We start from the raw sequence: 17,095 nt of genomic DNA on the forward strand, positions 1-17,095 counted from the left end.
TATGCCTCTTTGTATGCATCGTGTGTGAAAGGCTCCACATGCATAATAGTTCCCAAAGCAATGATCTTGGATGTGAGTGACTTGAAAGCATGTCTATCAATTTATTAGTATTTCCCTTCTTATATTTGATGATTAGATAAAAGTGTTGTAAAAACCCATCCCTTATTGTGTCTAGTGTTGGCAAAGAAGAGGTTGTTATCTTATTTCCCTTTACTTTCCACTCCTTTCCCTCCTTGGAAGCATCTTGGTGGTTTGTTTGCTTGGAAACACATGGTTTTCACTTATTCTTACCCACATTATCCAAATATTGTGCTTCCACAACAAGACTCGTCAACTAGGTTTAAACTTTAAGAGCAGCGCATGCCTCTTTAATTCACTATGAAGACTTCCTCAATACTTGAGTAGATTCAGATTCTTGGGAGATATACCCAACATAATGGCTTGTTCTTTGAACTCAATGGTGTACTCCAATGTCACATGGTTCGGGTTCGAATTCGAGTTCGACAATGATTAAGTTCGATTCGAGTTCGAATTTTCTGATAAAGTTCGAATGAGGTTCGCCATTAAATTCGAATATATATATATATATATATATATATATATATAATTTTATAAATAATGTTTCTATATAATTTTTATGCAGATGGATCATATTAATATGATATTTTAAAGATTCCAAGACAGTCTACATACCAGACACGCCAACACAATTAAATATCAGTGATTGTTTATTGATACGTTATGTGACAAGGCCAAGCCTGCGTATAGCGAGGCTATCAATATGCATCCAAGTCCGCTTATCAAAACCGTGAGTTTGAGATAATCATGAATGACGTCAAACCCTAAAACTACTTTATATAAAATGCAGTATTCCCAAACGACGGCCAACGTTCTATTATATGGTTTTAAACCGTGAATTTGAAGTAACAATGAATGACGTCAAACCCTAGAAATAGTGAAACAAGATTTTCCTAAACGAAGGTCAGCCTTTTCTTATATGGCGGGCAAACCCTGTAATACGAAGAGATTGGAACTCCAAAGTTGAAATACGACGTACCCTGCAACGCAAAACAAGGCAAGCAAAAAATCGAACATGCGCATAAATTTATCGAACTTAACACGTAAAATAAGGCACGCAAAAAAATCGAACATGAACAGGAATTTATCGAACTTAACTCGAACCTGAAATTTGTTTTTGAGGTTCGCCGAATTTCGAACCTCAAGGTTCAAGTTCGGCGAACCCTGTGACACAGGTGTACTCTCGCACACTCTACCCTTGCCTCTACCAAAAGTAATGCCAACATATCCACTAGTTCGCTTTGTACCAAATAGGGTAGAAGTTAGAACTGAGACTCAATGAAAGTTTTAAACACCTCCCCTTTGGATAATGGGGGATCAACCTCCAGCCTAAGTCTCTATGTGACTTTCCCACCAATTTTAGGCATGGCCCTCTAACTTTAGTGAAGCAAATGAATTATTTTACTCTTATGTTATAAAAATTGAAATAAACTTCTAATAGTTGCAACTTGCAAACATGGATTCAATTTAACAGTGTCAATCTCACCCTAGTATGGATTGATGTCCACTTTTACTTCCACTTTAAACAAATATTGCAAAGAAATGATGGCACTGGAATAGCCATGTTGTGAGAGATGTCAACGACTTGTGCTTCCAGATTTAAAAATGCCTCCTCTAACTCTTCCCATGGATTTTTTAATATACCCATCTACCATGGCCAGGGTATTAAAACTTCTTTCTTATGCTGCAACTTCCCACAAAAACCTCCACGAAAGTTGTTCTAATACCAATATGATCTATTAAATATCATGTGCATTCCCCTATAACAGTTCATCACGATTCACAACATATCTTACAATATTCTACAATTTTTTGATATGCGGTGTTTTATTTTCGATTTCAAAGTTAATATGACTAGCTTCGTGCACATATTTTAAAAACTAACACTTAAATGAAAGAAGTTACGCAAATAGCACACCATATACATAATGAACACAAAATGTACATAGATAAAACCCATCTAGAAAGTGAGGCCTATGCCTTTTTCTTTTCTTCTCAATTATGAGATGTGAATACAAACAAAGTGCACTCACTATGGGCTTGGCATGGACGTTGTGACCTATATAATTGCTACAAGATCTTCTACTTCCTTTGTTCTGCTCCAATATCCCACTGTCAATGCTCTATTGTACTATGGAACAATACTCAGTACAACAATGGAACTCATTCTGTCCCATAGGCTATCTTTAGCCTCGTTGACGTTAAAATAATTTCCTTTCTTTCTTTCTTTCTTTCTTTCTATTCCTATCCTAGCAACCCAATATTTTACAATGTTCTGATAGTTGTCCAATGTTAGAATCAGGGTTACAATTTATGAAAGCCTCAACTCCCAATTAGGGTTAGGGTTTTGGAGCTTCTAGAATCTTCTTGAAACACCACACATGACGAGCTCCACATGTGTGAGTAACGTACGTTGATGTGGCATCCACTTGGTATCCATGGTGTTCAACAAGATAGGTCAACTTGTAAGAGGCATAACTTCCTCATACAAACTCTGATTGACGTATTCATATTGTTAGAAAGCTCTCAATATGCATAACGACTTCTGGTTGGTTTTTGTTCCCTTTTCTATTGATTTACAATTGTTGTTGTTTTTTTTCCTATAATAATATTCTTTTTAGGTTTATGTTTATATTTTAATTAGAGAATAATATAGCTTGATATATTTTTTATTAGGTTTAATTTTTTTAATATAGATTCTTGCTATATTTCTTTCATTGAATTTTTAATTAGTTACATTCTTTTTGAATAAATAAAGTTTTTAAACAATTTAACTAAGTAGACATTAATATTTAACCCTAATTAGTAGACATTTATATTTAACCCTAATTATAACTAATATTCAAGTAAAAATAAATATATTTAATAAACATTGGTCTTTTAAAAGAAATTATAATTTATTTTTAAATTAATAATTGGATATAATATATTTTTACATATATACATAAATAAACTTAATAAAAAAAAATAACTAATTGATTATTTAATTAATAAACTTTCATTCATATAGTAATATAAGTTTCTTTGTAGAACTCATAAGGTCCCTTAACAATTATTTAGGATATTTATTTAGTTTTAAATAAAATAACTAATTTCTAACAATTAACTAATTATTTAACGAATTAATTATTTATCAACCTTTCCCCCAGTTCTTGGTCCAGTCAGTTGTAGCTAAGGTCTAGTACATTGTAGCCGTTTCATTTGGTCAAAAGTAGTTGTTTCTTTCTAACCATTTGAATGATCGGTCTCTCTATTTAACTTGTTGCCATGATCTAGTTCTTCATCTTGTCTTGACGATGAACCACACTTGTTGGCTTGAAACGTGTCGACAAATGAATTTTGATGTGATTATCGCCGAAAAACATGTTCAAAAACTTGATATGGATCATAGAAGCCTTAATTCAATAATGGCACCCAAACAATAGAAACTTTGTTTGCAAGGTTTTGACCCAAAAACAGTGGTTTAAGTCCTCCTATAGGATCCAAAAGTTTATGGACCCCAAATCTCCAAAGCAAGGGATATCCTTGCAATGGACCCTACAAGCCAATAGCTCAATTTTTTCCACCCAAAAAGTACAAAACTAGATGATAAAATACATAAAGATGCATTTCAAAATTAAGCAGTCATTTATGACCTAAAGAACTCTCTTAAAAAACTAGCATAGTAAAAGAGAGACGAATTTTAATAAATGAAATAGAAGCTCGATCTAGGTAGACAAAAGTGCAAAGCCCTAACTCAACCTCGAAATGGAAATGGAAGGAGAAGGAGAGGTGGAGGGAGAAGAGGTATACCCGTTCTTCATCTTGTCTTGACGATGAACCACACTTGTTGGCTTGAAACGTGTGTACAAATGAATTTTGATGTGATTATTGCCGAAAAACATGTTCAACAACTTGATATGGATCATAGAAGCCTTAATTCAATAATGGCATCCAAACAATAGAAACTTTGTTTGCAAGGTTTTGACCCAAAAACAGTGGTTTAAGTCCTCCTATAGGATCCAAAAGTTTATGGACCCCAAATCTCCAAAGCAAGGGATATCCTTGCAATGGACCCTACAAGCCGATAGCTCAATTTTTTCCACCCAAAAAGTACAAAACTAGATGATAAAATACATAAAGATGCATTTCAAATTAAGCAGTAATTAATTACCTATGGGAGTGATGAGAACACTAAATATTAAAGAACTCTCTTAAAAAACTAGCATAGTAAAAGAGAGACGAATTTTAATAAATGAAAGAGAAGCTCGATCTAGGTAGACAAAAGTGCAAAGCCCTAACTCAACCTCGAAATGGAAATAGAAGGAGAAGGAGAGGTGGAGGGAGAAGAGGTATCCCCTCATCTTTTAAGACTGTGAAGGGGTTGATGCAAAGCCTCATGATGTCCTCTACGGAATACTCGGGACTGAGAAGCTTTATTACTAGATCTGCCTACCCTAGGAAATTGCTCTGTGTATCCCCAAATCATGCACAGATTCCTATCCAAATGCACCCACGACACACTCCAAACTTCAAGAGGGTTTAAAAAATACAAAAAAAGGTGTAATAATCCCCCAACTGTCAATAATTTGTTTATGGAGCCCTTATAATTCGAGGTCACCTTCAACACTAGCCGCAATCATGAATAAACGAAATAGGATTCATTGAAGCAATAACAATCATAATAATAACTAACTAAAGCTTATTAATTTGGAAGACGTGAGGAAGGGTTTGTTGGAAAGGACAAACAAACTTTGCAACATCATTTTGGATGTTGTAGATATAATTAAAATAATAAACTTAGATTATGATTATTGTAGTTGTGCCACAATCTCAGCTATATATTATTATATTTGTGCAACAATTACGTTGTATATAGTTATATTTGCCCCACAATAATAGTTATATTGATAGTACTAAACTTATATTGTGTCATTGATTAACTTTATCAAGTGAAGTATTATGTTCTTAATATGATTTGGGTTGTTGGTATAACCTTATTGAGTAGCCCTAAGGTTGTTGGTATAACCTTATTGAGTAGCCCTTACTTTATTAGTTATTGTATGAGTTGAACACACATAAGAATAATGGACTAATTTGGGTAACTTGTGTGATGCATTCTATTCACACCATAAAGATATTAACACAATTTTATTGACCCTTGGTTTTCATTTTCCAAGAGGTCTCTTGGACTTCTATGATTGTTGGCCTTCACTTGAGGCTTTTCACCTTCTACTCAAGTTAATGTGTCGAGTTTGCATAAACCAAGAGGATTATGCTTCCAACATTCCCGCCTCTAATCCGAAGGGGTGTATATGAGTCTAAGAAAATACAAGAGTGCCTGCCAGCCAATGGCTACATGTACTCTCTAAAATGGAAGGAAGGCCACAAACCAAATGAGGTAGCAGAAGTCGAAGTCTTCTACCGGTAGTTGTTTAAGGTTGACCACCAACTCTGGAATTAGGCTCAAAGCAATTCCCGGAACAATTTTGAATCTAGCTAGAAGCTAAAGTCTTCTGCAAAGTGGAAGTGCTCCCGAATGATGGTTTAAAGATGACCATAAACTAATGAAATGCATAGTAGAAACAGATGTCTTCTACAGGTGGTGGTTTAAGGCAGGTCACTAACCAAATCATGCTCATGAAACATGACTCTGTTTTTGGCTACAACTCTGACTCTAACACTAGTTGACTCTGGCTCTAGGCTTTGACAGCTGGCTCTGGTGCAGGTTGTGGCTCAGGCTTGCTTGATATACCTTTGAAGCTAGTAGTTGACCATCAATTTCGCCTTTGTCAAATACAAGGTGAAAAGATGGAGATATCCCCACTACAAGATGTGTCAATACTCGAGAATGAACTCTTAGGTATGATTGATTTATCTTCTTGGTAGTTGAAGATCATTGCCAAGAAGTGATCCATCCAAGTTGAATCTTTGCTTTTGCACGAGTCTTGTATCTGGAACATCTGTCTGAATGATGACTATGTTTTCCCCAATGTTCACAAGAGTGAAGATTCAAATATTGATCTTTCACATGGCCAACTCAATCAAAATGCTGGCATCTATTTCTCTAAAGTGGCTATGAATTGGAGTAAGAGCACGTGAAAATGGACTGTCCTGAAGGAACCCAGCACTCTAAAACTAGATTGGTTTGGAAAGTCTGGAATGTGAAAGAACACATTCTTTTCACATCTGAGACTGGTTCTATTCTTGTTGCTGATAAGTTCTTCCCAATGTCTGATGCTTGGGAAGTGCAAGCTGAACCTTTGCATATTCATGTAAAGTCTGCTCCTGAAATGGCCTCACTGATCTAATCAAGTACAGGTTACTGATGGGATTCTTTCTCTAACTCGAAAAAAGAGTTACTCTGAACAAGAACCAGTTCAAAATGATGACTCTTCTGCTATAGTTCATCTCGTTGGAGCTGAGATTCGAGCTGCAGAAACTCAATCTTGTCTTGTGCATTGTGTAAACATATTTGAATATCAGTGGGAGAGGCTTTGCTGATTTTGACCATGTTGTCAACAGTAGTGTATTAGAGAATCTAGCAATTTTCATAACTCATTAATTCTGGCCATTTACTCAACAACTCAAGCTAATCTAATGCTTTGAATCCTCTGTTGTATAAATGAAGCAGATGCTACACTCTCTCTCATAGAGATCATGGTGTGAAAAACACCAAGCATGCTTTACATGGAGCTCAACAGCAAAATGAAAATGAAACATGTCAAACAGAAGGATTTTCAACTCCTACTAAGGCACCCCAAATTTGGAAAATAATCAAAATCACCACATAAAAGGCTCAACTGGGGTCATTAAAGGATCACTGCTGAAAGAGCCTTCTGGAATTATATTTTGCTGAAAAGGCTGAAACTGATGCACATGAAGCGAATGAACTGTCTGAAAACACAATTTCTGTGATCCCTGTTTCTCTTACAGAATGGTGATGGCAATAAATCTGACTCTTCAAAAAGCTGTTGAAAAATTCACACGCTTGCAACACTGTTAGAACTAAATGATATCCCAGTTAAAAAGGTACAGAGGCAGCACAGAGACACAAGTATAAGACTTTGTCCAATGCCAACTCGATTGGTGTGCTGGTTCTCTGAATTCCAATTCTTGAACGTATGCCACCTTAATCATGTAATTATTTATTTATCATTATGACCTGGGGAGGCAAATATGCCAATAAAAATGCAGAATAGTGACAACAGAACAGAAATAAGGAAAGTTGGTGCGACCTTGTTTCTTTATCAGACTTTTGTCCTTTCATACAAAACCCCAAGACGGAATGCAAACCCAGCCATAAGTAAATCTATGGCATCTTAAGCAGCTATATATGGTATGCCCCAACACCTCAGTAATTTTAAGACAGAATTGACCTCCAGAGTTTGGATACAGTTTGGCACTAATATCTCAGAATATTGTCATTTTTATTTAATCATGAATGGAGGACAAGGCATTGGAGGGAATCATTGATAGAAAAGGGTCTGCAAAGAGTGGGCAACCTGTTGATTAAGTGGCCAATCAAAGTCGCAACATAACTTCACACCATAAATGATCAAAACAGTGGGGAACAACCGCACTATGAGCTGAAAAACGGAGAATACCCAAAATTGTACAATATAGTACCTGATCAATGGCTATGGATACAAACAGCACCATCAAACTAATCTAAATTTCTCGCTCCTTTTCCACCTAGTGTCCTTTCACTAAGCTCATTGATCATTTCAACACCTTGCGCCTGATTCACTGGACCTCGAGCTGGAAGGATTTCCAGCCTCCAGCAAAGTATGTCAAACTCACGTCAGCTTCACCAAAAACTTTGTTACGGAAATTGTCAAGAAAAGTGTCCTCGAGCCATTTTTATTGAGTGGGTCTATGACTCTGTAGAATGCTGAAGTTACAAAGACTCACGCAGAATGGGCATAAGCATAGGCTTCCAGTGCAGGAGGAGAGGAGAGCAATAGGGTTGCGAAGATTAATGGCAAGCTACTCGCTGCATATTGGACCAGAAAATGCTTCCCGTCATCAATTTCATCGATTTATTGCCCTCATTTGAAGCAAAAAGGTGTCGGCATTGCAGAGACCGTCGGTATTCACCACAACTCGAGGTATGACATCTTTTCCTTCTGTCAATCTTGAATAATACAATGCCTTTCCTCTAATGCATCTGCCACTAAGGATCCTTATATCATCAACAAAACCCATTGAAAACATTAGTTCTGGAACCCAACTGCAAAAGCCTCCAGCATGCCTCAATTGTTCACCAAAGAAAAGAGTGTGGATTGATGTCAAAGGAGAGAATCTAGGAGATGAAATATGGCTGAATCCAGACAATGAAGGCGAAAAGGAGAAAGACTGAGAGCATTCTGACAGACTCAACAATGGTAAGAATAAGAGGGAGGTGTTTCCATACACTAACCAGAGCAGTCCAGTCGCAGCAAAAGAAGTAACGTTCGGTCTCGCACAGCCCTTAATCATGCGAGTTGTTTGTGCCTTACACTACAGCACTAGCCTGGCATGGCTGAAAAAACTGAATGTTATAGCCAGGAATATACCAGTGACACCAGTACGCAGAAAGGCTGTAACGGTTCCTTCAAGGGGCAATGGTGACAGAGCTTGATGGACAGAGAAACAGTTAGAGGAGTTACACTCAGCGAGACAGACGAGCAGAGCCCCTGTGATCTGATACCATGTTGAACACACAAAAATAATGGACTAATTTGGATAACTCATCTGATGCATCCTATTCACAAGAGATACATATTAATACAATTGGATTGAACCCTGGTTTTCATCTTCCAAGAGGTCTCTTGGACTTCTATGACTGTTGACCTTCACTTGAGGCTTTCTGCCTTCCACTCAAGTGAATGTGCCAAGTTTGCATAACCCGAGAGGATTATGCTTCCAACAGTATATATAAGTAACAAGAAGTGATTAATGCATATGTACAATTCTTTAGTCATTGCAATTATAACATATATATAGCAACTTTAAAAATAATTGATGTATTAGATTAGTTATATTTATCAGTATTATAAATCAATTCTTTTATATAAGTCCTATTTTATAAATTTAAAAAAATATTTTTATCTTATTTGTACCTATCATTTCTCCACCTTATCCAAATCCCAGCAACTTTGAGGGGGCATTGCTAGATGATCCTATGAGTAGCTATGGAGCAAAAAGAACCATCTCTCATAACATTTGAGGCAAAGGAGATGAAACTCACGATGGAAGTCTCATTGATCAATTGGATCCAATGAGAAATGCTCTATAAGGAGTGGGACCAACTCTAAGCTCTCATAGAGGTTGAAAATCTATCAACTTAGCGACAGGATGTCTACTGCCTCACAAACCTGCCACCAATAGGATCTAAGGCCAAGGATTTTGCTTAACAGCTAACTATCTCTAGAAACCAAGATAAGCCAAACACGGAAGGAGGCAGACATTTTATCGAAATGTCAATGAAATGAAGAAATAAAGTCGCCTCTAACAACCAACGTCATCTTTGTCCAAAAGTGTCTAGGAAGGCAATCTTCTTGGAAAAGGAAATAGCAAGATAAGGATATCTACCTCATCCAAAAGCAAAGTCCTCCAAAGTGCAGATCCTATGAAGGAAGGAAGAAGTCCAAAAATGCTCTCCGAATGTAAAGGATGGACAGCAAACTCAGCCTGGATGATAACCTTTGTAAAACTAAAGCATTCTACCACATCTGTTGTTAGTACAGCAAAAAGAGCTCTGGGTTCTAGTTCTAACATTCATTGCTTGACGTGTGAAACGGAACAGACTGTGACAGGCATAGATTTGAGCTGTAATTTGTAAATTAAAAAACAAGGATTTGCATAAAGGAAGGGAACATTGATGCCAGAGGAACTGAAATCTTAATTGATATTCTTTTTAATTTTCTCAGGATTCTCCTGTAAGCAACTATAACTTCCATAAAAAGCTTTAGCAAGGAAAGTTAAACGAGTATAACAGGGTGCACGCAGAAATTCATGTATTTCAATGAAGGAACTGATGTCATAAAATTGCAGCAACTCGAAACATGCAATATGATCCTCTCAAAGTGATCTGAGAAAGTAGGAGCAATAGTCCTCTTATGGCTGTCAACTCGTCACAACAATATAGATGTCATGATACAATTGAAGCCCTCTTCTGGACTTCTTGAAAACACATCTAGTGAAAAAGAAAACTATAAAAAAGATATTTAGCATTCAGCAGTCATTCTACAGCACAAGAATTCAAGAGCTATATTTTGTTAAATATGAAAAGATTATTTATTTTTCTATCCGTGTAAATATATGAGTAACTTTTTGATATGTTTGAAAAAATTATAAAGAAGTTAAGAACCTTAGCTTCACCTTTCCTTTACAAAAAAATCAACATTATTCAAATTACACAGCAATTGTTTTCTCATAGATTGTAACACATTTAACAAAAGACACAGCAGACTCCCAAACTGAGGTGAACTTCTGGTAAACTTCTTTGAGCCCCATAGCATTCTGATCTGTGATTTTTTTATCTGAGGGTGATGAGAGTTCAACCTAATTGGACTAATGACTAAATATGAAAACAGTATTTTTTCATAGATTATAATACAGTTAACGAAAAACATAGAAAGCTTTCAAACTGAGGTGAGGCTGCGGTAAACTTCTTTCACACAGCATTGTGTCCTGTGCAATTTTGTGTATAGAGTGACGAGACACACCAAATTGGACTCATTACTAAATATGAGACCAGCAAATATATCATACAGGATATTGAGCCAATCTCTACCCACCTCTTTTCATAAAGTAACGCAGAAACAAGACTTGCAAAAGTTTCTGGCCTCATATTTCTTTCCTCACGCAGCTGATAAAGCTTATGGCGAAAAGCAAATCTTTGGTACCTGTAAAGTAAACAAGATACTCAAGCTGATACACGATATGAATGTCACACAATCCACTTGCAAATCTCAGCATTCATGCCTTATCATCTCAATCACCACTGTATATGGTCCAGCCAGCAAGGATGTCTTTGTGGTGAGCCAACACTCATCATGATGTGCAAGGTGAAAATATGTGTATCAATTTATTTACATTTTTGAAATTTTGCCTTATCTTGAAATTTGAGGGATGCTCCTTTATAGATAAAAATTTACAAAATAATAGAGATCAGAAAGAAGTATGTGCATTTATCTAATGTGATATATATTGGCAGAAATCTTACAAAGTCTGCACATCTGTGGCCAATCCAGAAAGACCCACGTATAGCTTATCATGAATCTTGAAAATGCGCTGAAAATCAGTAGCTATTGTTTGCAGTTGCACGCCTAAACGGCGATCACTGGCAATGGCAAAGCAGTTTTTCCCAACCATAGCCACCAAAGCACTTCCATTATATTCAAATATCTGTCAAAAGTTAAAACACAATTAATAATTTGCAAATCTTTTAGTGATCCATACATTGAAGTGGTTCCAAAACACACATGAAAAAAAAAATTAAAAACTTACTTCTACACTTTTAAACACCCAAAAACTCTGTAAAAATTTCACCATGAGAAGAGGGGAAAATTGAAATCCATTAAAAAAGGCAAAATAAAACCCAATATGTCAAGAAAAACCACAACTATACTGAATCAGCTTAAAAGTTAAAACCCCCAGAAAGGAACAAGCAAAAGGCAAATTTTTCGCTGTAGAACAATAATAAAGAACCCAAATGCGTGAATTCTTTACCTCAGTCCAGCAAAAAAAATTCTTAACATTATGCAAAGTTGCAAACTTCAAACTCAAAGAAATTGATCTATGACACTTCAATGTCAGAGCAGAAAAAATAAACAACATTCGCATTCTCAAGCCCCCAAACTGAACCCTTAAAACCATAGATTTCTTTCTAAAACTTGACTAAACCATAAAAATTAAACCAAGAATGCATGTCCCAGAACAAAACAAGATTACTGAATTAATCTAAATTTCCAACTACGGATGGCATCAATGTTATAAACAATAATATTTTAACCATTCAAAAATCCATGACCCCAAACGTTAATAACTCCAAATTTGGTGAAAACTTTTGTTTTTTCTAAGCTGATAGCTTACCGACATTGCTGAGACAGATGTTAGGAGGTGTAGAGAACTGAGTCGTCTCCCCAAGCTGCAGCTAGGTTTCTTTGTATATTAATGAAGTTATTCTGAAGAAAAAAACACAACAGATGTGAGAAAAACAAACTTTATGGAATAAGAGCCCTACAGGCATGCAACATACAAGTATAGCATGAAAACCAAGTGCCTTCCATGAGATAATAATGATTTTCTGATGTTTCGGGCTGTAAACACCCAAGCTATTCTCACCAGTCTACTAGAAAGACAGAGAATCCACCTCTATTTTACAGGACAGATAGCCGATAAGACTGAAAAAAGATTGTTGTATCCACTAAAATCTTCTGAAGTCTGTTTTCCATCACAATTTCCACACTCCAAAATGGAATAGATTTTTCTGGCTATAAAGATGTAAAGCTAAACTTGGCCATCATTGAGAACTTGATCTTATTCATCCATTTTTATCCATGAGCGTAGATTTTATTTTGCCTTAATTGACAGAACTGATGTTTGAGTTCTATATCCAAAATGATCTCATCAATGATTACATCCGCATTGTGCCTGATTAGTTTCAAGTTTCAACGATAGGCATCCAATGTGTGTGTTCTTGCAGGTGACAGTTCCTAAGTTTCTGGATCAATCCTAATGGTATTGCAGCGGCCCACAGCCCTGGATCTGGATTTCAATTGTTTAAATGTCAAGATATTACACATATTTATTCCCAGTCCATTTTCAAAGAATGGTCATGACTCCAGATATTACACATATTTATTCCCAGTCCATTTTCAAAGAATGGTCATGACCCATTCCTTATAAGTATGTAAAGAACAATTCACTATGACAAAGCATCTTTGTTCCCATTTGTGTCCACACGGTCCATAATGCCTATCTAGCTACCACTACCCCAATAGATTCTGTACAAACTATGATCAATTCAGCAATATGCACAAATTCAATATTCATTGGGGAACTCAAAGTTCCATTACTACACTACCCCAATAGATTATGGACAAGCTACAATCAATTCAGCAATATGCACAAAGTCAATATTCATTGGGAAACTCAAAGTTCCATTCCACAGGTTACCTACAATTCTCATTACAAACGCCAGCAAAAATATAACAGAATTTGAGCTCAGAAATTTATTGAGGTAGGGTTTCTGAGTGTGGGTGGGAAAGGCATGTGGTGGACACTAGGATTTTACGACCCAACCATATTTATGTAAACAAACCTTAAATATGATAGGATTACTCTCACAGGTTATGAATTTGACGTTATAAGTTGAAACACCACTATTTTTTAAGGTTATAAGGAAGACAAGATATGCCAAATTGTAAGTTATAACAAAATAGGTAAACATATTTTATTTATATGAAATGAGTAAACCCTCAAATAAAATCCTAGCTTTATGGATATTCAAAGAAATCCCATCTGAAGGAAGATTGGCCACAAAATGAGCGCAAAGAGAAATAAAGACAAATTAACGAGTGAATACAGGTGAAATGAGAAATAGTAGATGTCTTGGGTATCGGAGGAATCAACCCACTACTATGGTAGTCGTCCACGGATTTGACCCAAGGGAATACATATCGGTGCATAAGAAATGCAGTTAGAGCCAGAAAGTGGCATTCTAGAACACAGGTTCACTATATGGAATGCCACATAGTGACATTGTCATCCGGTCAAGAAATTCCAAACACAGTACAATAGCCTGGATGCCAAGCCAGCCAGTTTCTAGAAAATTCTTGCTCCAGACTCCAGAGTAACATGTAGGGGGGATCTTGACACATATCAGGCAGAAATCATCTAGAGCTTTAATTCTTCTTAGTTTGGGAGGTCTGGGGTCCTTAACTGCCCCAGTCATATCGAGGAAGCTATGTCTTCATACGGTTTGACTCTAAGCATATAATTCCACAAGGTTTTAAGAACTAGGAAGGGCTACTCAGAGACAATGAGCAAAATGAATGTCCAATGGGATTAATTGTCCAATTTAATCAACTTCACAGATTTCAAGAGGCAAGCAAATAAACAGGCTAGGAATCAACCTAAGGGTATGCGACATAAGGATGGAACTGAAAGCCAACGCATAAAGTTTCACTATAAACCAGAGCAAAATAACCATGAACTTCTATGCAATCCAGGCTACAGAGAATGATGCCGTGTGTTCTCTAAAGCTAGAAAACATAACCGAAAACCAAAAATCCCGTAAAGTGCCAAAACCTAGACTCCGTTGTTTAGAATGTCAGCAAGTAGATAACAATGAAATAAATCAGGTATACAAGCAAATGGTTTTAAAGAGGGATATGAGAATGATAATATGCAGCAACTTATTTTGAATTTGAAAAATAGATTGTGCTTTTCTGGACAGATGTCATCCTGTTCTGCTTATTTTTTCAAATGCCATTTTCAAAAAATCTATTTTGTGCTTGTATTGCCTTCCGGAAAGCGTTTAAGAAAAAAAAAATTAACATCAAAAACATGTAACAAAATATACCTAGGAGTGTAATAAAGCATAACTAGGAGCCCGTCGGGCTGTGGTTTAGCACAAGTTGGAAAGCTTGCAGCAATGATGAGCCAGATTCACAACCCAGCAGGTTCATTCCAAGTGCTAACACAGTCTTCTTCCATTCATATGATGCCAGGGCAAGTCCTGGGTGACTTTGACGAAATAAATACCCCTTGATAACGGCTCTGAGCCAAATTTAACCCGCTTGTAGAACAGATCTTCTCTGGAGTTTAGAAGCCTCTCAAATTGGAAACAGAAATAAAAGAGAAGTGAGGTGGGTATGTGGGTGTTTCACAGATTTCACCGGAAACAAGATTATACGTCTTAACTACAATTAGAGGTAGAGTTTAAGAAGGTCGGTTATCAAAGGCTGGTGGCAGGTTTAATTTACAGGACCAAAAGTAGAGTTCCTACGGCACCCTAAGCTCAGACTTTTGGAATACTAATGCAACGACTTACAGGTTGAAATGTGGAGGTTTTCTAGGACAAAATTCAGTGAATAAGTAGAGTTCTAAATTTTTCATCTGCTTTCAATCCAACATGGAAATACGTTCTACCCAACATTATTGTCCAGATTAAAAAACAATGCGATTCCAAAGAAATACAATGACATGTGCACATTGAGAAAGCAAACTGCAATCTAGAAGAGCTCAGCTGGGAATGTGTAAACATAGAAATGGGGAGCCGACCTTGTCCTTCTGCGCCTGTTACTGCAAATTTCTGCTGCTAGATGCCATCGGTTAGTCTTGTTGTGTTGCACTATTCAGAAGGTAAATAAAACCCTGGTTCGGACCTCTCTGGCCTGTGTAAAATGCTTTCGCTGTGACCAGAAAGGGTATTACTTTACCATTTATGATAATATTATAATGTAAGCTCGAAAATAATATCGTGATTCGCAAGGCTTTTGCATACAAAGCCTTTTATAACATGGACAATCAAACTTCCTTAACAAGAAAGCTTATAGCTCATATTGATTTCAGAGTACTTTAATGCGAAACAATTGGGATCTATATTGCAACTTTCTTTTGATTGTTTTCTTAGTTACCGTCAACCATATTTTTTTTTTCATGGCAATTTTTTTTAGTTATCAAAATATTCATCCCGAAGATGGGAAATAAATAAAATATATTTTCAAATGTGTTAGGATAAAATGTGATTTGATAAAATATGTTAGAATATTCGAAGATGGTAGTGTGGAACAAGGTAGTAGGGAATGGCAAAGGGTACAGGGTATCATGGTTTTAGTAAGCGAGAAAGAAGGTTGTCTCATTCAGTTAGAAAAAGAACACTCAAATAAACAATTCATTTGGTCTAAAATATTAGAAAATGGGAACCACATCGGAATTGCAGTATGCTATTTTGCACCACAAGTTTCAAAAATATACAAAGGTAGAGGGTTTGACCACAAAGATCCATTTGCAGCCTTAAAAGCGGATATTGCAACATATTCGCAGCTAGGTGAAGTCCTTATAGTGAGCGATTTCAATGCTAGGACTGCGAGTGAGCAAGCTAGCATTCTTTGTTGTAAAGATGATTGTGACCCTAATTGGCTTACAGAATAAAATAATCATCAATGGGAAAGAATTTCAGAGGACAAGGGTTGCAATCTCTTTGGTGAACAATTGCTTACTCTATGTGGGGCCTTTGATTTAGTCATTTGTAATGGCTTGACTAGATGGGCAAAGTTCGGTAATTTCATTTGCAATACTTGCAATGGAGCAAGTGTGGTAGATTATGTAATTTGCTCGCATGGTTTGTGTGAGAAAATGGAGGAAGTTTTCTTTGGAGATCAACTGTGGGACTTGAAATCATATCACAAGCCAACTTATTTATGTTTCTCTTGGATTGGAAAAAAATAATTAGAGTCAAAAATTCAGCATGTCCAACAAAATCTCCCACAAGGCAAAATTCTTTTGACCCCAGAAAATTGTAATACCTTCAAAATGATGCTAGAGAGGCTCTTCGAGAAGGAGAAAATTACAATTCACAGCCTTCATAGTCATGAATCAACACATTTAATTCAATGCGCACTTGCAAAGTGTAAAAGAACAAAAATTAAGAAGTCTGAAGCAAATTGCTTTCGAGTTAATGCTTGGTTTGACGAGGAATGCAAAAGGCAAGGAGAATGTGGAAAGAGTCAAACAAGGATAACATAAAGCTCAAAGCTTACAAGCAATTATTAAGCAAGAGAAAGGTTGATTTCATGGTTTCAAGGAAGGAAGAACTAATCTTCCTTGGGAAAAATAATCCCAAATTATTTTGGAAGGAACTCCATCCAAAAAAAGATGCAAATTGGAAATAATATTACAGCGTCTAAATGGTTTGACTAAGCAAGACAACTCTATGACCAGGTTCCCGAGTTTGATCCTCCCCCTTGGTCAACACTGATACTGAACTCTTCACGGTACAAGAGGTAGAGATGGGCATCAAGAAGTTGGGTGTTGGAAAAGC

General features: G+C 36.4%; 1 protein-coding gene across 1 annotated transcript in view; it reads right to left on the bottom strand.

Annotated features, from left to right (window-relative positions):
• The window catches only part of LOC149168175 (proteasome subunit beta type-3-like), a 121,822-nt gene extending 106,258 nt beyond the window's left edge, over positions 1-15,564 (bottom strand). The window contains exons 1-4 of the mRNA XM_089428145.1: positions 15,334-15,564; positions 12,139-12,230; positions 11,270-11,451; positions 10,842-10,949 (exon numbers count right to left, since the gene is read on the bottom strand). Coding sequence (XP_089284271.1) covers positions 10,842-10,949; positions 11,270-11,451; positions 12,139-12,144 — 296 coding nt within the window. The 5' untranslated portion in view covers positions 12,145-12,230; positions 15,334-15,564. The remainder of the gene's footprint in view (positions 1-10,841; positions 10,950-11,269; positions 11,452-12,138; positions 12,231-15,333) is intronic.
• Between the last annotated feature and the right edge of the window lie 1,531 nt (positions 15,565-17,095).

This window comes from Pinus tabuliformis, chromosome 4_2 (assembly GCF_031772625.1).
Source record: "Pinus tabuliformis cultivar Carrire ecotype Pingquan chromosome 4_2, CPIR1, whole genome shotgun sequence".
NCBI lineage: Eukaryota > Viridiplantae > Streptophyta > Pinopsida > Pinales > Pinaceae > Pinus > Pinus tabuliformis.